The sequence below is a fragment of the Chaetura pelagica genome, unplaced genomic scaffold (assembly GCF_000747805.2).
Source record: "Chaetura pelagica isolate M959 unplaced genomic scaffold, ChaPel_1.0 scaffold37, whole genome shotgun sequence".
Classification (NCBI taxonomy): domain Eukaryota; kingdom Metazoa; phylum Chordata; class Aves; order Apodiformes; family Apodidae; genus Chaetura; species Chaetura pelagica.
The window spans coordinates 4,474,115-4,499,082 of NW_009954567.1; the positions used below are offsets into that span (position 1 = coordinate 4,474,115).

General features: G+C 35.4%; 1 protein-coding gene across 2 annotated transcripts in view; it reads right to left on the reverse strand.

Moving 5' to 3' along the window:
- ADAMTS6 (ADAM metallopeptidase with thrombospondin type 1 motif, 6) overlaps positions 1-24,968 on the reverse strand; it is a 134,316-nt gene that overhangs the window by 95,977 nt on the left and 13,371 nt on the right. Inside the window, exons 4-6 of one of the 2 annotated variants that reach the window (XM_010005365.1) lie at positions 21,908-22,122; positions 21,404-21,487; positions 20,777-20,922 (exon numbers count right to left, since the gene is read on the reverse strand). In XM_010005365.1, coding sequence (XP_010003667.1) covers positions 20,777-20,922; positions 21,404-21,487; positions 21,908-22,122 — 445 coding nt within the window. Of the gene's footprint in view, positions 1-20,776; positions 20,923-21,403; positions 21,488-21,907; positions 22,126-24,968 lie in introns of both variants that reach the window. The other variant, XM_010005364.1, reaches the window with a different exon arrangement.

A 24,968-nucleotide genomic window follows, 5' to 3' on the forward strand; every position in this document is an offset into this window, starting at 1 on the left:
AATGGTAACTGTGTTCTGACAGAGAATACAAAAGCTTTCAGTTCCACGTTATGAAAAAAAGTCACAGTGATGGCTCACTGACTGAAAAATATACTGGTTAAGTGCACATGTGTAGAAGCATCGTGTTCCTTCAGTATCTGTAACACAGTGTATCTTCCTAGCAAGCTACACACCACAGGGACAAAGACTCAGACTGCAGAGTAGAAGCAAACTGTCAAAACTCTGAATATTGTGTTAGGTAGTAATTGAAAATTATTATGGGGTTAAGCTGTGTGAGCATTTTCAGGACAATCTGACCAATACAACTTGGGCAAAAGAGCATGTAACAACTACTATTTAATTTAAGTCCCATGAAGATTCTTTTAGCATACAGCAATAAACCAGTCATTTTCTTCTTCAGGCAAAGAAATAGCTAGAAATATAAAAATACAGAAGCAGAATCTAAGCATCTAAGGATAGGTCTTCTACTAGCCAATCTGGAGAACAACAAAAGTTGTGACTGGTAGTGCATTAGAAAAGTATTAAACACTGAAGGACACAGAAATAATTATTTTGCTTTCAAAGTCATCAGAGAAAGAAATTAGATTCTTGGAAGACCTACTCCTCAATGTTCATCATCATATCACAGATCACCAAGCCTGAGTGTACTAATAACTTTTACTTATGCTGCTTCCTTTTACTAGACCAGTTATGAGTTCCTGGTTGACATTGTATCACAAGTATCAGCACCAAAGTGCCACAAAACATCAGAAAAACACATCTCAGTTGTACACTGCATTGTCTGAGAGGCTGAAAAGGATTCATCTTTTCATTTTACCAGATCCCAAGGAAAAGGAAATGGTCACTTTTACTCTTAAAGAGTAAAATAATATGCAGGAGGAATAGCAGAAGTTGCCTGTTCGGCATAAACTAGCATTCAAAGAAGCTACTACTTAGGATATATGTGCCATAATGTCACTTCAAATCTGTATCATAAAATGCAACAAGCTCCATTATAGGAAGGGCAGATTTCAAGCCTGGTTCTTATTTCCACCTGGAACTAGCTACATTCTCTTTACTGTTGAAACTAGAGAAAGGTATGAAAATCATGTGGACAGATTTTCAATGACCAAGCTGCACAAAACCAAAACAAAACAGGACACCCTAATCTGCTATATAAAAAGCTAAAAGAAAAAGCACAGTGCACAAATCTGTGGATCATGTAAGAGTCCATTATTTATGGTATAAGTGGTAAGAATAACAAAGGAGATGGTCCAATTTCCCCTGTTGCCATGTTTAAGGGACATACATCCACAGCATGGCATGGTCAAAGGTAAGGACAGTCAAAATTATAATATTGTAACTTTATATGACTCAAGTATACTGGTAGTAAATTTCAATGTTCAAATTAATTTAAATAACACACACTTGTAGAGCATGTATTTAAAGACTGCATTTTCCAATTAAAGTGATTTACTGGTGATTTGCATTTATGTCTGCAGCAGCAGAATCAACCTTTAAGCAGATAAAAAGCCACAGCAAGAGATCCTGTTTGGATGCTATGAGGACAGAGTATCAGAACAACTGCACACCTCAAAATCTCACATAAAATTTATTGAAAGGTAATTGATTCATAAGTTTTACATGGCAAATTTCCATCTTAGTATGAAAAAGTCTACTGAAGTCATCATATTTAGTTATGGGAGTAAGGATTTTACAGTCAGGCCCTGTTAGGTAGAAGTTGGGGAGGGAGAGGTGGCAGATTGCATCTATGGGAGGGTATTACAACTATTTTAACACTAACATATAGAAGAGTTCAAAGAAAAATTGTTATCCAGCAACAGTAATAACCAAGATTGTGACAAGCAAGAATGTAATAAGTAAACAGAAATTTTGTCAGAATATGACAACTTATACTCTTGTTCTAACGAGCAGAAGCTGTTGGGATCAATTCTCTACTGTATTTAAAAAAGGAATCTTAAATAGAGATGACCTAGGCATCACCTTGGAGACTCAGAGGGAAGAGTGCCATCTACTGAGTCAACAACTTAATTATAATAAAAACAACAAATCACCTATTTGTCATGAAATAGAAAACGAAGTTTTAAGCAATATTTAAAGTCTTCTAACTCCTATTGAAAAAAGACAGCATTTTATTTTGAAATGTTGCTGCAATATATATGACAGCTATTCTATGTCTCTATACAAGAGAGCTTGTGTATTAAGCAATTCAATTCTTAGACCTAAAATATTTCTGAAAGGCTTCTAAAGCCTCTATTTCTAAGTAATTTCAGGCCTTTAGTTTCCAAAGGGAAGATGTCATTTTCTGAATATTCTTTATCTTTAAAATCTCTCACCCTTGGGATATAGAAACATAAAGATACCCAAAATTACACATCTAATTACATCTGAAAAAGTAGGCCTAATTTTTATTTATTTAATTAATTATTATTTTTTTACGTGTCTGGAATATGGGTCTATGTTAGAGGACAAAATATTGAAAAGGAAAGACATCAAGTACCAGCTAAATACATTCTTAATGCATTTGACTTTTGGATTTACAAACTTGTTGATAATAAACCTGCAATATATGGAAGCATACCTTTGCAGAAAAATTAACTGCTTCTAAAAATATGTACAATGGTCAAAGAAAATTATGCAACCCTTAAGCATGCTCTGTCTCATTCTTTGCCAAATACAGAATTATCTAAACTGTAGAACACAAGTGATTAGCTCTGAATGTTTGTGAATCAATTCCTGCTCTGTCCATTATACATCTGCACAGTGTAAAACACACACTTGAAAACCAGACACTGAAAATTGCTAGAAATTGAATGTAACCTGCATCACCACTGTCTCTTGGAAAAGGCTGGGAATATCTTAAATTTTGTTTTAAATTTACTCCCACAACTTATTTTCTTTTTAAAATAAAAACCAAAAACAACACAACGTGTTAATACACAATAGCTATTCCAGTAAAAAGAGTCATGAAAACAGAAAATCATCCTTCCATACAAGATCTAAAAAGGAGTATCTCTTCCTCGGTGATGTCTGCAAAGGTAAGATTTACAAAGAGCAAACTGATACTATGGCTCCTGTTTAGAAGCTTTTAAAAGTATATACTGAAAAAAGTGATTTTGTCACTAAGTGACCCACAGTGGTACAAAACACAAAAACCCCAAGCCTTCATTTCCACACAATACTCAGCACTGAACAAGCATTACAGGGGGTAAAAAATACACAACGGGGTAGGAGAACTTGGTTGTAATTTATATTCTGCAAGCTTCTAGACATGAAAAAATAGCTGGTTTATATGGACAGCTCTTCCTTGCAGACAGTTTGCCTTCGATAAAGAACTCGCATTACAGTAATTGGAAGATCTGAGCAACCAGCTGGATATTGACCTTACATACTAGCACCTCTGACATGCTCTAATGGCTTACCAAAATCCTGTCAGATTTGACAATTTTTACTACTGCATATTTGTCAGAATCACTATCTATTTTTCTTATTGGCCAATAGTGTTTCTGAGAATAAGGAATTCTTAAAATAAAAATAAACATTCCACACTGGCAACTTAAAAAGCAGAAATATGCTTCAAGAATACTCAGCACTAAGCAGCTCTCAACAAGTTCAATGGAGATGGAAACACTGAAAAATTTTACAAAACAGCATGATCTAGAGATCCCTTACTTTTAAAAGCTCAGCCAGGAAATTTTCACTTATTTACTACAAATGCAGCATAGCAAAACAATAGGGAACTGCCTTACTGGAATCCCTGCAGAACTTAAAAGCTGTGCAAGGAGTGTTACAGTACTTGCATAGTCCTCCATTTCCAGTCCTTTTCAAGCAAATAGTTGAGCCTCATTTGTTTTTTACTGTCTTAGTGGGAAAATACATCCAAATGCATACAAATGACAGTTTACTTAAGTATAAGCAAAAGGAGTTTCATTACGGCTATTTACAAAAATAAAAATAATGATAATAATAATGATAATAATAATCTACTTTGTTTCCAAATATTTCATCTCTGGAAAGCAAAATTTTGAAAACATCTGACCTTTTTTCTCAAGTTTTCTCTAAAAATCTGCATTTCAAAATGTAAAGCAATCAAGAGCTGGCAGTCTTGGATTTGACCTCACCCCATGTAACCGGAAATTACTTAGTAACTATTTGGGAAAAATGGATGCATGGAGTAGAAGACCATAAAGTTTTTATTTTGAGAGCAACCATAAAATTATATCTCATATAGTGTTCATGAAGTCTCATATACTCAGTCTTATATAGTCTCACATAGCTCAGTCTCATGTAGTGAGGGAACACTCATATAGTGCTCAGGAGAAACCAGAGTTTCTCAAGCTTGGTTTCAGCTTGTAAAACTGATGTGAAAATAAACGGCCTGCTGTTTGTGAATGGGGAGGTCTTAGACATATAAAGGACATACTGAGGACAAGAATTGTAGAACTGGAGTGCTTAAGGCACCTGTTTGTTGTTTAAGCATGTACAGGAAAGAATCATTAGTTAAGCTTGTCACTTTCAGACTACATTACTGTGACCTGATCACAGCGGAATAAGCACTCCTGTTTGATAATATCAAATTAGAAAAAGGGAAATTATATTTGAAACATTCACAGAAACATTGCAATCTTTTTATATTACCCTATATTTAAGTAGGGCAGTATATGTGACTCCAAACAATCTGTTTTTTCTGGGTAGAGAAATGCAAGCTATAAAAAAACACCCACAATAGTAATTTTCCACCTTCTCATCTAAAATCAGTTTCCTTAGAACTGAAAGAAAACTTGAATCAATAGGACCTGGAGCTTTCAATATGAAACTAGAATGGCTCTGGCCTAAAGACAGAGAACAGCAAGCAACTCAACTATGTTAAATATTGCGTAATATTTAACAAAAAAACCCAAAAACCCAAATCAATATACGCTAGATGAGGGATTTAGGAAAACGCATTTCCTTCTCCACAACTTCAAGGTTACATGCTAAGCAGCCAAGAAAGAAACACCCACAAACACAGTGTCTGACCCTGTAAACCATAATTTATATATAAGCATTGCTACTAAAGTCAAGGTTTCAATGCCACTTTCCTCTTGATTTTGCAGAGTTGCCTCCAAAAACTGCACAAAACTGCCACTTCACATATGCAAGTATCTTTGATACTGTGATATCAAATACAAAATATTTTCATGTACCCTTTTCCTAAATTCCCATCCTGTCTTTAACCTAGCATCCTACAAAGTTCATTACCTATAAAAACCCCAATATTTGATACAATGGAAAGGCTAATTCCATAAATTAACTGTTTCGTTGTGAGCTAGAAGAAACTACACATTGACACAGTAACGCTAAAAGGCAACTATGGAAAATGGCTTATCTCACACCTATTATCAAAGTGTCTTGTCTCTGAAAACACACACTGATAAATTCCACCATATGCTTGTCTTTTACAAGTATCAAATAAATTTAAAACAGTGTACAAAATATACTAAGAAAGCTCACACAATGAGTTGCCTGACCAAGCCTGAAGATGGCTTTCCCTCTGACTGTCTGAACACAGACATACTTTCTAACTACATCAAACCAAGGGACATCAGCATTTTCATAAATTAAGACAATGATCTAGCAACAGAAAGTTTGAAATTCTTTAATGAAATACTCTATGGGGATAGAAAGAACCTTGAATGAGAAAAATCCTTAATGGGGGAGTGTGAGTTCCCATTGCCAAATCTTCCACACAACCACCGAGTAGGAATTAAACTCTCAGCCTTGATGAATCCTTCAGCTTTGTTAGCTTGATATATATGTGAAGTGAGTCTCTTTGGAATTAATTCAAGTACTATTTGTTATATATTGTCTTAGAATTTAAAAAATAAAAATATTTCTAAAGAGCACGTTTATTTCATATTGCTATGGGTCTGTGATTTCAAGTAACTGTTTAACAATAGAGCATTCTATTTGTATAGATGAGGTGACTTTAGAAATAGGACACTAGAACACATCTGTATCACCAGTCCCACAATACATTCCTTCAGACCACCTCACAGAACATACTTCCATACAGCTGCACCAGATACTTGGGGAACAAGTGATTCAAGATCTGTGTGGAAGAAGAATCTCTTTAACATGCAGCAGGGGAGTAGAGGATGCACCTGAACCTCAAGGATAATGGAATAACTTACAGCACACATAACTTGCAACATGTAAGTAGATCAGTAACAGCGACCTTTACCAGAAGGCATATCTCGAAGTTAGATCACTGAAGAAGTAAAAATATTTTGCAGGCTTGAAGAAACTACTGTCAACATTCTTATTTTTCCTCCTAGTTTCAGAAAAGTCATATTGCTTAAATTAAAGTCATAGCATCAGTTTGGCACAGAAAAAAAACACGCAAAGTCAGAAGAACTGCCTTTTAAAAATTACACTATGACATTGTAAAAGTCCTAAGCACTACACCTTCAAAGAATGACTGCTGTTTCAGGTTGAGGAATCCACAGGGTTTTGTTTGTTTGCTTTCTTTAAAGCATGGAAAGAAAAAGGGATTTTGGGTGTTATTACCCACACACATTTGTGCACAGACACAAAGTTCTCGTGTTCCTACACCTCCCTCCTATACACTAAATCTAGTTATTACCATGCACACACAAAAAAGTATTCTGCCATCTATATAGCCTAAATCCTTCGATACAATATGCTCCTGCAAGATTGGATTTTATATATATATAATTGTGCAGAGCCAAGTTAATATTTAAGGCACTTGGCAGAAGCATGAGAATTTGACTTAGAGATCAAAATACAGGTGTGTAGCCGTAGTAAATACTCTTCCTGATAACTCTTTAAACTTATCTAAGAAGAAGTGAAATATATAAAGGTGATAGGCAAAGGAAAATAAAATTACATATTATTCTGATGGCATGAAGATCTTCTGGATGAGGCTGAGAAAGACTAAAAGTTTTTAGTCAAAGAAGTCCCACTGTATAATGTGTGTGATACTTAAACAGCTAATTGTTTTCAGATTATGCTTTAGTGAGAACAACTGTAATTTGTCCATTACACATCAAGAAACATATCTATGTTATTTAAATAGAACTGCTACATGTAATAAATAATGACTATGCAGCAAATAGAACACAGTATATTTCACTGTATTGTACTACCACAAAAACCCATTTCATGCTGTTATAAAGAGCATGAAAGGAAATCCTAATCTTCAGGCAGGCAACTGCATACTGAAAAGAAATACCTCCCCTCTCTCTGAAAGAATGTAAATTCCCCACTACATGCTTTCACCTTACAACACTTGGTATATTCAGTGCTTGCCTGAATAAATTGGTTCAACTGAAAGCTTCTATAAATTTAGAATAGAATATTTCAGTTGTAAGGGATTTACAACAATCACCTAGTTCCAAGTAGAGCAGAAATTGAGAAGATGGTATGGAAGAACTTCTGGTTCAAATTAAAACAGTGCTTTCACCATGCATGATGAAAAGTAGATGAGAAGAGATAGAGGCAAATAAGACAAAAAGAAGTTTTGTGGGTTGTAGCTTTTTAAGATTGGTCTTTGCAGATTACTTGGTTTGTATACAAAAGTAAGTCCAGCACACTGGAGGAGCTATTCTGAAGGTACAAATCAGGCAACTACACCTATCCAAAATTATTTTTAGTCATGGCTTTCAGCTTGCTTCCACTAAGCAGAGAAAAACAGAAACAATTCTGACATAAAATTATATTTAAAGAATTCACTATTGCTATGTGCACTCAAAATGTAGTGATTGCGGGTACATTTTTGCAAGTCAAATTATCAGCAATGACATCCATGGCAGTCTGAACTGGTATCAACTAAGGCTTCCCATTACTGGCCCTACTACTTGCTGTTGTTAACTATCACATTGCTGGAACCTAGCATCCCAACTACATATAATACATTTCAAAATAAAGAATGCACATCCTCATTCACTTCACAATTTGGTGCACTCACATAAAACTTCGTGTCTATACATAATATGCAAAACCTGAATTTAAAAAAGCTTTGACATAAAATAATTTTTTATGAGTATTTTCCTATTTGTGATAAATGGTTGAACTTATCTTGATCATTGTTCTAGTGTAGTTCAGCGGCACTTACAATTGAAAGTCACTTGTCTCTTGCTATATTATAGTTACAAAACGCAAGAGAAGAAAAGCGTATAAAATATTTGATGCAAAGGACCTACACACAACACTTTGCCAAGACATCAATATTAGAATACTTATTACTATTGACAAACTAATATTTTTACCCACTAAACCACAAAAAATTTCTTGAATGAGAGTATTTCCTGTTAAAGAAGTGATCATTCATTACTCAAACCGAGACAACTGCAGACAGTTTGGAAAACAAAATAAATTCTTGATTAAATTTGTTCGCTTGAGGTACTACTATCACATGTATGCATTTTTTACTTATTTCTAGACATGAAACTCTTCGTAGTTCTGATAATTTCACTTGTACTAGCTGTATTTCTGCCTACCAGTATGGTAGGCTCTGGCCATGCACACACAACACCTTTTGGTTGCCTCCATAGTGTTCATGTTTTACTACAACATGGTTTTGAAATTCTATAAATAGTGGTATGTGTGTTAAGAGCTTAAACTAGCAGTGTACAGAATTTTGTGTAAGTGCATGCGTGGATGATTAATGACCAGTGATCTAAGTAAGATACGTGATTATGTAGCATTAAAAGAAATCTTTTTTTATTCACATTGTTGATAAAACTTGCTGGCCTGTATGAACTTAGCCAGCAGAAATATAGCTAGTACAAGTGAAATTATCAGAACTACGAAGAGTTTCATGTCTAGAAATAAGTAAAAAATGCAGCATCAAAAAAAAACACAAACAAGCAACAGATATTTTTACATTTGCTAAGTACATTCCCATTTGGAATATTTCCATGTGCTGTAGTTTCACCTGCTGGCAATAGCTGAAGTGAACAGGAAACAGTGGTAGGATAAATTGAAATTTAGCACATGAAAGCAAATCCACACAAGCCTTGCTAGTCACTAAATGTGTTTACAATTTCATACTATTCTTTACAGTTGGCCAGTCCACCATTTCTTCATATGTTGTTGCAAAATAAATGGTTTCAGAATTTCAGTTTGCAGTGTTAGCTCTGTGTTTCTATTTCAACAACCATATTTTCCAGTCTTTACTTCATATAATATAGACTGTGAAACATTTATCTTCAGCAAAGTGTCAGTTAGGAAAAGTGTCAGTTGAGAAAGCAACACAGGTGGTAATTTAATCCTGAATATACCATGTGTAAACAAATGTGATTTCTTACTATCATACTCAGATTTCTCACTCATTAAAATGTTTTTATTTGATTGAAAACAAAAGTTCTATTTCATTGGGGTTTAAAGCACTATTTTCATCTATTATTTACCAGATCTGATTTCAGTATCAACTTTCGTGCCAATTAACTGAGTACACATGAACAGTCCAGCATGGCAAGTATAAAATATTTAGATACAGAATTTTAACTTTACATTTTTACTTTACATCCATTATTCATTTCTGTCAAAATTTTAATAGCCTTTTAAGCTATATTCCATCATACATTATGAAAGTGAAATTGAAGAGCTACAACTACAGACAAGAACTAGAAGATACTTCTTTACTTTAGACAGTTCTGTAATATTCTCTGCTTCTACCTATTCATTTTACTAACCTTTACTTAGTGGTAATCACTTTGGATAAAGCCGTGAATTTAATACAGAAATGGGTACAACTTCAGAGAAAACACCCAGCCTAATTTTAAGAAGTCTAAGACACTCATGCACCTAACTTAAATAATCCACATTGTAATGCTGCAAAATAGTTCAAAAAGTTATTACATAGCAGGGAACAAAGAGTGATCACTTTAGGGTTTTCTATTTGCATAATTAAAATTAATCAAACTGAACTCTTATACAGACCCTATTGAAATAATGGCCATGCAGCCATTGAATTTAAAGCATAAATATGTATGCCCTTTGTTAGGACATACTGCTGTAAACTCGCTGAAACTGAATACTGAAGACTAAAATTAAATGGATATGACGTTACCACTAAAAGAATTAATTTACAACCTGTGTCCTAATTAAAAGCACATGTTTTTTAATGTATCCTTTTTCATTAGCAATCTTACAAAATGCAGATATGAAGTTGAACTAAGCAGACCAGACTGATGTTTAAAACGTGAAGAAAACATGAAAATGTAGTATGCATTCATGCATGGTGTGAGACAGAATTTATGCAATAGATTGCAGACAAAATGAAAAACTGGTGAAAATCCAGGGTAGAAATTGGCCTAAAATGTTTTCCTAGATTGTTAAGAATGACGAGTGCAGCTACTCATTTGCATATATATTATTCTGCCAGTCATTGTAAGCTGTGAAAATAACAGCCCTGATGCTGTACTTAAGTGAGAAGGGAAAAGAGAAAAACAGAGAAGAGAATGCTAGGATTCTACTCAGACTACTAATAAAAAATGAAAATAAGAGATTTTTAAACAAGTCTATGTTCTTTATAAAAAAGAAGGCAAAATATAACGTTTCAAACTGCTAGAAAGCCCTTCCTCAGATATCTGTCCAAACAGTAACTGAGTGTTCTAACAGATATCCCAAACTATTACCATCAAACATTTCCTGGAAAAACTATCATTTGAATAGTTTTATGACCCTTTGTGCAACTTGGAAGGTAAAATGCCTGGAGAAAAACAGGGGGAGAAAAATAAAGCATAAAAAAGTATTTTTCTTTGATTTATTTTTTTTCTTCTGTAGTAAGACTAGTGTGTAGAAGAAAAACGTTTTACTTGTAAACTACAGCAGGCATTAATATACCACTACTATAAACAGCAAATGTAGTTTGATATTTTATGGATTTATCCTAATGTAGTTTTAATTAATGAAGGCATTATTGCCTCATTTAGAGACATACTTTAACTGGGGACAGTGAGCAGATGTACTGCCCATGTTGTGTGCTGGTAGATATGCTGAAGTTTTCCAGTTCAGGAAATCACCCGGTATGTTAGCAGTTCCATTCAGTGAGCTTATCTTTAGAAATATTCATGGGATTACACTCAAAATATCTGTCTTTAATAAAGATAGGTGGATGTTATTTGCCTTTTTACTGAGTAACATGTATTTCAACTCATCTCCACAAAAAAAAAAGCTAAAAAAGAAAATAGCTTTTCAGACATGAAGTCTGCAGTCAGAGCATGAAAGTCTAAGCTTTACTCCATGACAGTGATCACTCTTCTGGATTTGGTATTAAACGAAACACATTTTGAACACATTTTGTCCATCTGGAATGTATTAGGCAACCTCTGGGTATACCTTTACCTTTTCCACCCTTCCACCCTCACAGAGTTAAATTTTATAAACTGAATCAGAATACACATCTTCTGACTAACCAACTGTAAACTAGGAGTGAACTAATGGCATCAGAAATTAAAAATAACAGCCTTTTTAGTTATTAGAAAATATTCCACTCACACAGTGTGCTTGTTAATTAGCTGCAAATCACCTGCTGGTTGACATTTGCCATGCAATAAGCAGTTTTTCAAATTCACATTCTGGCTACTTCATTGTTCCATGTGAGCTCCCTCAAATCCCAGAGAGTCTATTTGATTTCTTTCAGCTACAAAATCTAGGCATAAATTTTAGATATTCAATTTACACTAACCTCCTCCCCCTAGAACTCAAAAAATTCATAGCCAGAAGTAAAAAACTGAACATTTCAGGTCTTATTCTGTTAATCTGTGGTGGGAGAGCACAAAAAAACAACCAACAATAAGTGTAACTGTCACATAAAAGAGAATTATGAAATATAACAATTGATTTTATTAATTCCCAACTATTTCCTATTCTTCTATTTTTGCCTGTGCTATCCAATTTGATTTTGTACCATCATTTCACAGCCTCTCACAGCTCACAAAAAAGAAATATAGAAAATCAGTGAAAGAATTCTCCACTAAAATCTTTCTGAATGTTTTTCCGCCTAGTGAACATGTATGGCTTGCAGTCTTCACTTAACACCGAATGGTCAGAGCTGGACAGGACCCCTAGAGATCACTTAGTCCCCTTCCCTGCTAAAGCAGGATCACTTAGAGCACATTACTCAGGACTGCATTCAGGAGAGTCTTGAATATCTCCAGAGGAGACTCCACAACCTCCCTGGGCAGCCTGTCCCAGTGCTCTGTCACCCTCACCTCAAAGTTTTTCCTCATATTTAATTGGAGCTTCCTATGTTGCAGCTCATTCCCATTGCTCTTTGTCCTGTCTACTGAAGAGTCTGGCTCCACGCTCCTTGCACCCACCCCTTAGACAGACATTAATCAGGTCTCCCCTGAGCCTTCTCCAGGCTAAATGTTGGAACATGGCTCTAGACCTGTATGTATCTAAAGCAAATAATCTACACAAAGAAATGCTGTATTGCTGTAGTGGCTCACAGTTGTGATGCTGCATCTCTCAGCCACAGCTTCTCTTTTGTCAATCTTAGGGCAGTCATTCCAAAGGAAATGCCTTGGGATAATGAAGACCCACAGAATGGTTCTGACCCAAGAGTGAGAAAGTAAGAGCTGTGGTACCAACACCATCTCTAGCAAAATATAGATCCCATCAACAGTATGTCTCTAAAAAGAAGTGTAAGTAACATGTCATGTACAGAATCCCTAGTACATATAATCCTGTTGTGCAAACCACTGGTCAGAGCTGGACAGGACCCCTAGAGATCACTTAGTCCCCTTCCCTGCTAAAGCAGGATCACTTAGAGCACATTACTCAGGACTGCATTCAGGAGAGTCTTGAATATCTCCAGAGGAGACTCCACAACCTCCCTGGGCAGCCTGTCCCAGTGCTCTGTCACCCTCACCTCAAAGTTTTTCCTCATATTTAATTGGAGCTTCCTATGTTGCAGCTCATTCCCATTGCTCTTTGTCCTGTCTACTGAAGAGTCTGGCTCCACGCTCCTTGCACCCACCCCTTAGACAGACATTAATCAGGTCTCCCCTGAGCCTTCTCCAGGCTAAATGTTGGAACATGGCTCTAGACCTGTATGTATCTAAAGCAAATAATCTACACAAAGAAATGCTGTATTGCTGTAGTGGCTCACAGTTGTGATGCTGCATCTCTCAGCCACAGCTTCTCTTTTGTCAATCTTAGGGCAGTCATTCCAAAGGAAATGCCTTGGGATAATGAAGACCCACAGAATGGTTCTGACCCAAGAGTGAGAAAGTAAGAGCTGTGGTACCAACACCATCTCTAGCAAAATATAGATCCCATCAACAGTATGTCTCTAAAAAGAAGTGTAAGTAACATGTCATGTACAGAATCCCTAGTACATATAATCCTGTTGTGCAAACCACTGTGCAAACAGCAAAGACCTTAATTTCCTCAATTTGTTGTAACAGACTCCTACTACATTTCCTGTTTGCAGTGTTACTTTTCCAAATGCTTCATTTTGAATATGCAGATAGATGTTCCACTTACAACCCTCCAATACCCTGAAAACAAAGCAGCATGGGGAATTTAGTGCTAGTATTGGGAACTGGGCTCCTCACACTGTAAACATCTGCAGAGGCAGACACTACAGGCAACATGTACATCTCAGCTTCTCAACTCCCCCTCTTCTCTCAGAGGAGTGATATTATACATGTAGTCTCCACAACCAAGTCAAAGTTGAAAGGCTGCATAAAAAACAGGGGTGAAAACTGCTTAAGGGACTAATAATCAAGGAAGTAAGAAGCAATCAGATAAAACTGATATTAGGATTACTTCTTCAAATCTGAGCTCTTCTCAATCATGAGGAAAGAAACTACAGGATGAAGATCAGAGATGGGGCTTCATAGGAGAATAAATGCTTTGGCTGTCCAGATTTATTGGACAAGCCTAGGAAACTGTCATGACAGTGCCACATGAGAGTGCCTTGTACAGAAATCTTTGCGACAAGATGCCTAGGAAAAAAAAAAAAAAAAAAAGGAGGAAAAGTGCCTCAGAAAAGAAGCATAACAATCTTGGATCTGCAGAAGGAAAGGAATGTGCACAGTCCTGCTGGCCCTGTCTCACTACCAAATGCCTAACTAGTACAGAACCTGGTGGGGAAACGTTAGTTGTTACTACAGGATACAAGCATATTACTAACCTATAAGCAACTGTTTTCATAAAATACATTTCCTTTTAGGACTTCAATAGGGACAATGCAACTACCAATTCATTCCTGGATACCTAAAGCCCCTTAGTGTTATTAAAACAATGAAAGGCATGATGGCTGTCAGCTCTACACAGGTATGCAAAATGAAAAAATAATTTTTTTGCCCCTCTCAAGTATCTACAGCAATACCAGAAACGCTGAAGTTCTTTAGATTATGAACCACAAGATTTACAAGAGTTTAGGATTGCTGCCATAATCATATACCTTCTCCCCCCTTAGAAAAACAGGCACCACTGGCCTGCATAGGGAATGCATATCTCAGACAAATGAAAGAGCATACCTTACCCATGAGGGCACATGAATGAAGGAACAACTAACTGAAGCATTGTGAAGATAATCTTGTACATATACAGTAAACATAAACCAGTCTGCAAAATTTCTCTCCTCCAAAGATTTGAAAAATCCATCAATTGTGTAAAAATGCTAATGCCTGCCACTTGGACTTCAGCTGTGTCACTATAGACATGTTCCATGCTAATACCAGGGTTAATGCTAACAGCAGCCATACCATACTGCTATAGCAATACATTTACCAAATTAAAAGTACAGTGGTACCTGGCAAAAATACAACAGTCATACACAACTCTATTTAAAAATAGAAAAACTATACCATCTGTGCTACTGAACATTTTTTTGTGACATCAGTCTAACCTACCAATCCAGGTGTATTTGCCTTTGTCAATAAAAACATCTTATTCTTTATTCAAGCAAACAAAGACTCCCCCAATAGAGCACTTCAGCTTAATCAGGCTTTGAAATAAATTGTTGCTAAAGCAGTAAACTCATGAGGACGTCAATCCAAGTAAAAGATTTTTAGATGTCAAGGTATTATAAGTCATTAATCTACATAAATATATCTCTAACAGTGTACCAGAGATCTGTGAAGGGGGAAGATGCAGGTTTACAGTCTAAAAAATAAAACTTTATTCTTTTTTTCCATGGAATCACTTATCACAGAATCACAAAATCACAGATTTGCCAGAGTTTGAAGGGACCTCTAGAAATCATCCAGTCCAACTCCCCTGCTGAAACAGGATCCCCTAGAGCACATTACTCAGGACTCCATCCAGGCAGGTCTTGAATTCATCTCCAGAGAAGGGGACTCCACAGACTCCTTGGGCAGCCTGTTCCAGTGCTTTGTTACCCTCATAGTAAAGAAGTTTTTCCTTATATTTAAATGGAACTTCCTGTTCCAACTTGTGCTTGTTGCCCCTCATCCTGTCATTTGGAAATACTGAGAAGAATCCGGCTCTATCTTCCTTGTACCTACCCTTTATATACTTACAGGTATTAATAAGGTCTCAGCCTTCTCTTTTTGAGGCTACACAGTCCCAGCTCTCTCACCCTTTTCTCCTAAGACAGATGCTTCAATCCCCCAGTCCTCGTCTTCCACTGGACTGTCTCTTGTAGAGATAGTTCCTATATGAAGAACTGTAGCAGCATTGAAGAGATCTTTATGCTTTTGTCAAGCACACTTTATTTTATTTTCTTTTTAAAAAGCACAAAACAGACTCAGTATGTAATGCTGCCACCAGATGACATTTCACACAATGACTTCTGAGAAATACTACCTCTGAGCAAGGTTTCACAAGTTTCTCTGTTTAAAACATGTATCTCTAAGACCTACTCTGCCCCTTTAGAGATGCACACACATCCCTAATCTCAACTTCCCCCTGAAATTTCCCTCCGTGGCCTGTGTGGTACATATTTCACTTGATCTACTGACATACCAGGAGGCAAATTACTAGCTCTGAATCTTCCCTCCAAGCAGGAAATTATTCCATTGCTGCAAAGTTTAAAGTCAGTCACATATGTCATTTGGAAAAATAACTACTTAGTACCTGGACAAAGCAAACTAACCATCTTGAACAATATTGAAACATAGGACTAGAGATCTTTGAGGGTGTAAAAGGAGGGGGGGGGTTAGGGGGAGTAGCGCATTTCTAAAATGTTCTCTTTTCCACCAACCCTGATACAAAGTGTAACTTACAATGCAGCCCTCTAGCACTTACCATTGTGTGAAGGAGCACAGTACATGGAAAAGTTTTGTTTGTAATATATACGCTTGCAAGTTAATCAAAGTATCGCTGAGGAATTCCATCATTCCTACTTCTCTTGTCAGATCAAGAGAAGGAAGCAACTGATTTAAATGGAAAGGAAGATGGGCTAACTTTTTGTCAAAAATAAGTAACAGTATCATTGTGTGCACTGTGACCTCTGATGTTTTGTGGGTTTTAAGGTAAAATATGAAAACTATTTCTTACAGAGTTTCTGAAGAAAAAAAATGAGGAAGCAGGCCACCCATTAAGGTTAAAAAAAAAATCAGCAAGTAAACAAGGACTAAATTCAAAATGGCAAATGGATACTTCTGCTCTGGGGGTGGGATGCACAAAGGAGCATAAACAGAGACTCTCAAAACTTGTACTGAGTCTTAACCCAGAACTGTGCTAAAAAGTGAGATTATTGCATCCATGATGCAGGAATACAGGAACCAAATGCAAAGACTACTTTTTACCTACCAAAATACCTGAAATAAGATAATTCTACAGGTTTTCCTCCTGCTTTTACTAATTTGTAATATGAAAAGATTTTAAGGATTCACTAGGTTGATATAAAGTTCAAGCCATGTCATGGAAAAAAGAAGACATTGCCTCAACAGCATTACGCTATTAATCAACTTCATAATTAAAACCTGTCTGCTTAGTATTTCACTTTCACCTGCCCCCAGGAACCCCATTTGGACAATTACAGGATAATATAGTAAAGTCAGAGATATAAACAGTCTCCAACAGAATAAAAATCAAGGTGAAATTTCAAAGACTGAGCAACACATAAAACTACCATGTTTAATTGTTTTAGAATATTAATTGAGCCACAGACTCATTTTGAAATAACATTAAGTATTTTACTTCAGACTCAGAAAATACAAACAGAAGTTCTGTAAATTAATAAAAAGTCAAAACCACAGCAACACACAAAAGTTCTGGGTAATTGCTATTCTTGCTATACAAAGTCATCCAATATCCCAAGACTCTGTAATAAAGCCCTCTGTATAAGGTCTATTTCCTACCCTGGGGTTTCCATCATAAAAAGGTATCTTAATTCTTACCAATTTCAGGGATGCACAGGAGCTTCCCAATGAAACTAAAGGAAGATGCTTCTGCTGACAACAATATTAGCAAGTGTTTCTGCTAGTTATAATTTTTATGCCTAATGCTGCCAGACTTTTTGCTTTAGAGAAGCTAAAACAGTCCCAATAGTCAATGTAGTAAATGAGAATGCATGGTTTTTTTGTTACCATATTTGTGCAAATACTACCATATTTCCACCACCACAGTTTTGCTCTCTGCATTGGGAATCAGGCTCTTACTTGAGCCAATCTGTTACCTGGCTAACTTTTTAGTATCAGCCAAGAAGTTTTCTGCAATCCTCTACCTGTTTAGTAACATAAGCATTCTGCAGACTGCAGGGAGCCTGCAGGACCAAGACAGAGAAGTCCCTACACCAGGAACTCTGAACATGGTGTTCAAAGACCAGTGGCTTAGCAGGCATGGCAACATCTCCATGGGACTTAATGAATTTGCTTGGCATACTTCCATGTCAGTGAGGCACACCTGGTTTTAACATGCAGCTAATTTAGGGTACAAAAGTCCGTCTACATTGGTCAGGCAGACACCCCTACAGAATCAGCACCCTTAATACTGGGGTCTTGTCCCAGACCAGACCATGCCACCTTTGAAGTACAACAGGGGCAAGTCAACTCTTACTAAGAAAAGCTCAGGTGCTCTCTTAATTTCCACGGATGAAGATAATGGCTCCTTTACTTAACAACTTTGTCCCAATTTTCAGATAATGGTCACTGCAGTTGCAAGCTTACTCAGCTAGCACTTGGTAATACTTTCAAATACATCAACTGCTTCCTGGAAAATCTGGTTTGGATCAGCACAAAACTAGACACAATGTTGAACTGAAACTTTCTTACTTTCCATAAAACAGTAATACACACAATTATCAATAATGTACAAATCAATGAAAATGTAATTAACCCACGCAGATCAGAAGGACACCAGTCTCAGAGTTTCATTAATCTGATTTTAAAACACTATTACAGTAGCTAAATAATAACTTAATATTTGGTAGTATACATTCAAACACCTTCAGGCAGGTAAGGTAGTTAAAGACTTCTCCAACATGTTAGGAGTTTGAAGCACTCTAGCTCTACTCTTCACTTTCAAATATAATACATTAAAACTCTGGTTCATCAGCTACGAGACCCAAAATGGAGTAACAACAAACAAGCATGTTATAATTTCCATAATCCACTTAGAATTATTTAAAGTTAATGGATTTACATGTTTATATTAATATAAATATATCTTTACTCATTGCAACCTAAAAAGGAAAATTTCATTCTCTACATATACTGATACATTTAAAGAGTAAGAGCCAGGATAGCTAGCAGTTTCAGTAAAAGCTTGATTGATCCATTAAAATGGATTAGTGCAGTCTTAAGCACTATTTTTAGAAATTACAATTATTTTAGGAAATAAATGAACAGTAGCATTCTATCATGAAAGCATATACAACTGAACTTGTAAGTTCAGCAATGTTTTATAAAGGTAAGTATTATTGGCCTGCAGATACTACACTGAGGCACTTTGTTGATTTAAAATATAGGCATGTACTTAGAATTGTAAACTTCTCAGAAGTAAAATCAGAAGCTATTTTTGTAACTCTTAACATCCTTTCTAAAAGATAGTATACACAAGTCCTAAAGGAGCTCTGCAGCATACTTACATAATTACTAAACCCCTGTAATGAAGAATAAAGTAAGTCCTTAATATTTACTACTTCTTACTGAAAACACTTTTCCGTTTAAAACATTCTCATGTTCTCTGAAAACGTGCTCCTTTTGCAATTCAGGGCCTGCAGGTCAGTACTGACTTAAGCCTTTGATTGGAACACAGAACTGCTCCTAACTACCCTGGGAACATCCTCCCAGAACAGGGAAGCCAGCAGAGAATACATAGTAACAAAAGTGGTTAAAGCAGAACAGTGAAACAAAATACATAACTGTGCTTTGCAGTGCCAGAACAACACTAACAGAAGGTCAAGTTACTCGGCCATAAACAGTAAAAATATAATGTAGCCAATGCAGCTTATACACAACACATATTGGAGGGCTTCAACTGACATACCACCTACAGATTACTTTTCTTCATTCACTGCCTACCAGTAAAAGCTTGATGCATAGCACAGCTGTAAAGATGTATTTAATTTCACATGTGAGAAGCCCTAGTGAAGGAATTGCTTGTATACAAAAAATCTACCATAAACAAGGCTTTTGTGAAAAATCAAGATCTTAGAATGTTACTGTATTTTACTTTGGATTTATTTATTTCTATTAGAGACTTTAATACTGTTTTTTTAAACTTCTTGGACTGTAACAGCTCTCTAAATCACTCTGGCATTTGATAATTCTAATTGTTAATATACAGAATTAATGAGCACATGTAACAATTTTATTTTAAATATGAACATAAAAATACATGCAAGTGATTCATAAGTTTTTCTTTCCTCTCAAAAAAACCTGTTTCCTATACAAATCAAAACCAACTAAAATGACCCATCACCAGCCACTTTCACAACTTTCATGCAAAGTTCCAAAAGAGATTAATTCTTTTAATCACTATTTTTAAATTTTCTGCAGTGAAAACAATGATTCCACAAGTGGGTCACATACAAAGCAGCACAGAATTTGTCCTGGAAAGCAGAAACTATAATAAAAAGATCCTAATCCAAATCAGTGCTGCTGCACCTGCTGCTGTTTAAACAAAATAGAAAAGAATAAATAGTGTCCTTAAACAAAGGGAAACCCGATCTCCTGATAGAGTACAGTCTCCTACTCCTAACTGCAAAGGACAAGCAGGAATACGATTATCAGGATTGCAAGATTACAGTGCAAGCTTTGTTGAATTTATCACAGTAATAGCAGAATAGAAGCAAACAAATGGGCACACATGCAGGCTTTGAAACTACCTATTAAAACTGTCAGTTCTCATCTTAATTAAGCATAATAAATCAAAACAGCTACAAAGCAGATTCTCACATTGCCTGAATCCGCAAGAACCTGTTTTTCAGCAAAAATACTATTACAGTAGTTGAGCTTCTGGCTTGAAATTCTTATAAAAAAACAACATACATGGTTAACAAAACATTTTCCTCAGTGTTTTGTTCTCCGTAGTCTTGTGAATTCTTTCCAATTATAAAACTACAAAATGTTCAATAGGATTCATCTGTTCAACTGCAATACTATGCATTGGCAATTAAGAAGCGAAAAAAACAGCAGAAGCAAGTAATTTGCAGATACTGCTTTTCTAAATCAAAGATTAATAGTCTGATATATTAAAGACAAGCCATCTATTCATTTTCCTCTACTTAAGGGTACCTATCAATTATATTACTTTACAACTAGCCTATATAAATAAGGCAAGAATAAAAAAGCTACAGAAATAAAATAAAATAAAATAAACACAATACTTATAATGACCATACCTAGTAATAAGAACCGCATTATCATGGTGGGCAATCCCATTTTCTGGAATGGTGTTTCCATCACTTTGGTGGGAGAGAATGGATTTCTGCCACTTACAGAAGCTATCGAGGGACTTGTCTGCATGGTGGTTTATCTCCAAGTTTGGCTGCAATACAACATGCATACCAGAAATGTTCCAAACAAATTACTAAGGTCAGTTGTTAAGCCTTTTGAAAACTAAAATGGGACTATAATTAGAAGCAGTGGTTTCTAGGAATAAACTCTTCTTGCCAAACTTTATCTCTGTAAAATCTGACCCAAGTTCAGCTGTGTATTACTGAGCAGGCATTCTTTCTGCTCCAACTTTAATAATTATTATGTTAATACAAAAAAAATCAGAATACCAAAATACAGATCTAAAAACAAAACTGACATCCCCTAACGTGTATTAACATTCACCTGAAGTAAGAATGGATATATTTGAGAGGATACACAAGAAATATTTCTTTGAAGTGTTTCATCTTGATTAAAGTTGTGAAAAATTACAAGATAGGTTTTGTACTCAGATGCAGCCATTTCAAGTAACAATTAAATGAAATTCATATTACACCATAACTTGTACTTCAGCTTAGCACAGCAGCTCTTACCTGATCTTCAGTGAGGACAATTAAACGTGTCACTATAATATTCACAACGTTTCCTAGACTGGAATCACGATAAAGTTTGGCAACCTGACCTCCAGAAAATAAGAAAAGGCACAAAGTCAGACAAGGAAAAACTACTTCTTGAGTCACAGTTTCCAACCAAAACTGTCTATACCTTGTTAAAAATTTCATCTAGCATAAGGAGCATTTAAACTATTGACTTGAAAAGAATAGAACTGTATAATCTAAAAGAAAAACATTAATTTTAAATTACAAACAATTTGAAAGTGATCGCAACATGCTTGACAGAAACAGCACTGCATTTTTTCCCACAATGCTAACATTTGCCATATTTCAACTATTTATTCCTGCAAGCTGATACACATTTCAAAGCATTATTCAATATTCAATGTAATTCATAACGAATTCTGTCAAGAAATGAATACTGATGCTTTATAACTTGTGCACATGAACACTGATAGGAACACAGAGAGGGATGAAACTTACAATATTCATCACACTCAAAATGTAGTGCTCAATGTCTTTGCGACCATGGTATCCCACCATCATTTTGTCTGCGACCACCAGCGTCTCCACAAAGCGTTCCAGGCTCACTGATCTCTTCTGCCGACTGTGACCACTTAACGTGTCATTGACTGGAAGCGAAGTTGGAAAAGCAGATGCATCACTCATCCACCAAGGTTTACCTCTTCTTGTGAGGTCTTCTAGGAAGCAAAATAATTAAACACTTCAGAGGGGTCACTAATAAAACTCAATGAAACGCAGCTGGTTTATGTTGAGATTACCATCTCCAGGCTTCTAAAAGTAAGTCCTTCTTGAGGCATACAAAATTTAAATTTATTATCTCTTTTTTTCCCCTTTAAAAATACCTTCTAGAATGGAAAATCAACGCTGAGCTCTAATACTCTCAACTCTCTTTAACTTAAGATAATGAATCGTCAATCTTAACAGATCTGATTCCACATATCTATGTTAATACTAAACACTAGTATTATAATTAAGCACAAGCATAGTTCAGAATTTTAAGGACAAGAACAAGTAAACTATAACATTTGAAAAAAAGAAACAAACAAAAAAACCCCACACACTGGAAATGAAAAATTCAAAATTAAGGTTAAACGTATCAAAATATACCAAGGAATTAACACACTGATAAGGCACCAAAAAAAGCCTTTTCCCTTCTGCGAAACTGTAATTATTAGGTAATCATGCTTACATGCTTAACAGTTTTTAGGCCAAATTAATTTTCTCTTCAGAAAGCTATCAGATTGCGTTTTATCTGCCTCATGAATTAACTATAATGGGAAATTTAAAATGGCCTGACATGGGATAATGGTTACAGTTATTTTTAACACTAACTTTAATTCAAATGCGTTGACTCTCATACTTATCATTAGAATACATATAAATATATAGAAAACCTATTTCTTGCCTGCAAGAGATTTACTATTGAAAATCCAAACAGCTGCAATTATCAGAAAAACAAACACTACAAACTTATTTTCCATTTTGATTCCTGTCCTTAGGATTAAATTGAACCCATCCTTCCGTGTAGAACTGGCAATTTTGTGTGTACTAAATATCTTTTTTCCACAAAGGCCCATATAGATCAAATTATACTGTTAATCTGTTTTTTTTCTAAGTACAATATCAAACTAATATATTTTTGCTAGTTATGGACGAACATTAAGAACATTAACAGTCAGATAAATTTGTAATTCTCTAAACAGGACTTCTCTAGTGAGCAATTTTTCAGATGCATCCTCAGCTCTAATAAAATAGGTTCATCCAAGGATAAGTAGAGATAGGACCAGTACCTTCCATGAAAAAGCAATGCTTCATGCAATTCAAACAAGTATTCTGTTCTCAAAGAGCAAGAATTACATCACAAAGTATGTATGTTCAGGTCAAAACCAGGAATACAAAGGTACAGCATTCCCACTCTTGTAGTATTTCACAATTTTTGAGGCCATGGTGCTGGCTTTTTAAAAGGTGCATATTTTAGAAAAGTCAGAAAATCAAAATAAACCCAGTAGCTGAAAAAAGGCCAGTAACAAAATTGTTTTGCAATGGGTATAATCCATCCTTAAAAAAAATAAAAAATAAAAAAAAAATGTATGAAGCGTTGAAGCCTGTTGAGGATTCCATAATGAATAATATTTTTTTCCCATTTTTCTTCTCTATTGTAGGAAATCCAAAGTTTCTCTAATTGCTCAAAGATCTTCAACTCACTTGAGCAGTGATTTAGCAACATCTAGCATTTTGTCTGATAGCTGCTGCACTAAAATTAAAAAAAATTACACTCTTCATTTTCAAATAACAAATGGCACGTTTGAGGGCTTCTGATGCTCTTTAGAGTGCTAGAAGTACTTCAGAAATGCAAAACTGCTTCCACATTGATTCGTAATTTTTCATTCAAAGATGCAAATCCATTATAAATATTTGAAAACTGATGAGTTCATGCAGCAAACTTTCAGAGAAAAAAAAGAAAATTCTATGGTAACAAGAGAAGTCCAAGATATTTCAAACATAGATCTCAGAAAATGTAAAAAACCCAAACATTTCTCCTTTTCTTATCAGATGAGATGCTTAGGTTTCAGCTGGTCTCAAAGTAATGGGAAACCTGGACATCCTGAGTATTCAAGGCTCCCATTCCAGGATCTATTAATGCATATGCTTACGCTGTTTTATTTCAAAAACACTAAATAACACTGAATTTTCTTTAAAAATCTATAATATGTCAATAAATATTTAGAATATATTTAATAAAAACAATTGTGTATCAAGTTATATCATTTTTCCACCATATATCTAGATCAACAAAGAATAAATTAAATTTCAGTAACATCCGAAATAGTTACCAGGAAAAGGCAAATAACTGGAAGAAAAAACAACTCACAGAAAAACACTGGATTAACACCAAAATAATTACTATAAAAGAAGGGAATTATGTTTTAAATTGCAACTGAATAGAAATCCAAATGTGTGTAGACATGGAGCTCATAACTATGGTACTTAAGTTTGCCTAAGTCTAAAGATGATAGTTGGGGGTGAAGGTGGAGAAAGAGGAGAGAACACAAAGAGAAAAAGATCTCAAAATGTAGTAGAAAGCTATTTAAGATGCAACCATGACAATATTTGAAGTGAACAATTATGTGCTGCTTTTTTCTTAGTCCTTTAACATCACAATATAATGTATACGCAAGCATTTTTTTTCTTTTTAGGATACACTGACTGTAAACTCTGGTGTAAGAAAAGCCACTATATAAGGCAGCATATAGTAGAGTCATCCCTAAGTAACCTGCCACTCCTTAGCTTCCCTATGCCAACTTTTATTGTTTCTCAATCCTACCCAAATAATAGCATTCTGCAAGGTAACCCAGTGGCCTCAAATACTGTTGAAGCAGTGGGAATTTGACAAAGGTCAACTTCTTACCAAGGCCTTAATGATTCCAGCCATGTTTAATAAAGCATAGCTAGCTTAGTGGTGATACAGACATAAATAGTTTTAACATGTCTTATTTATTAAACATGCTTGTGCTTAGCC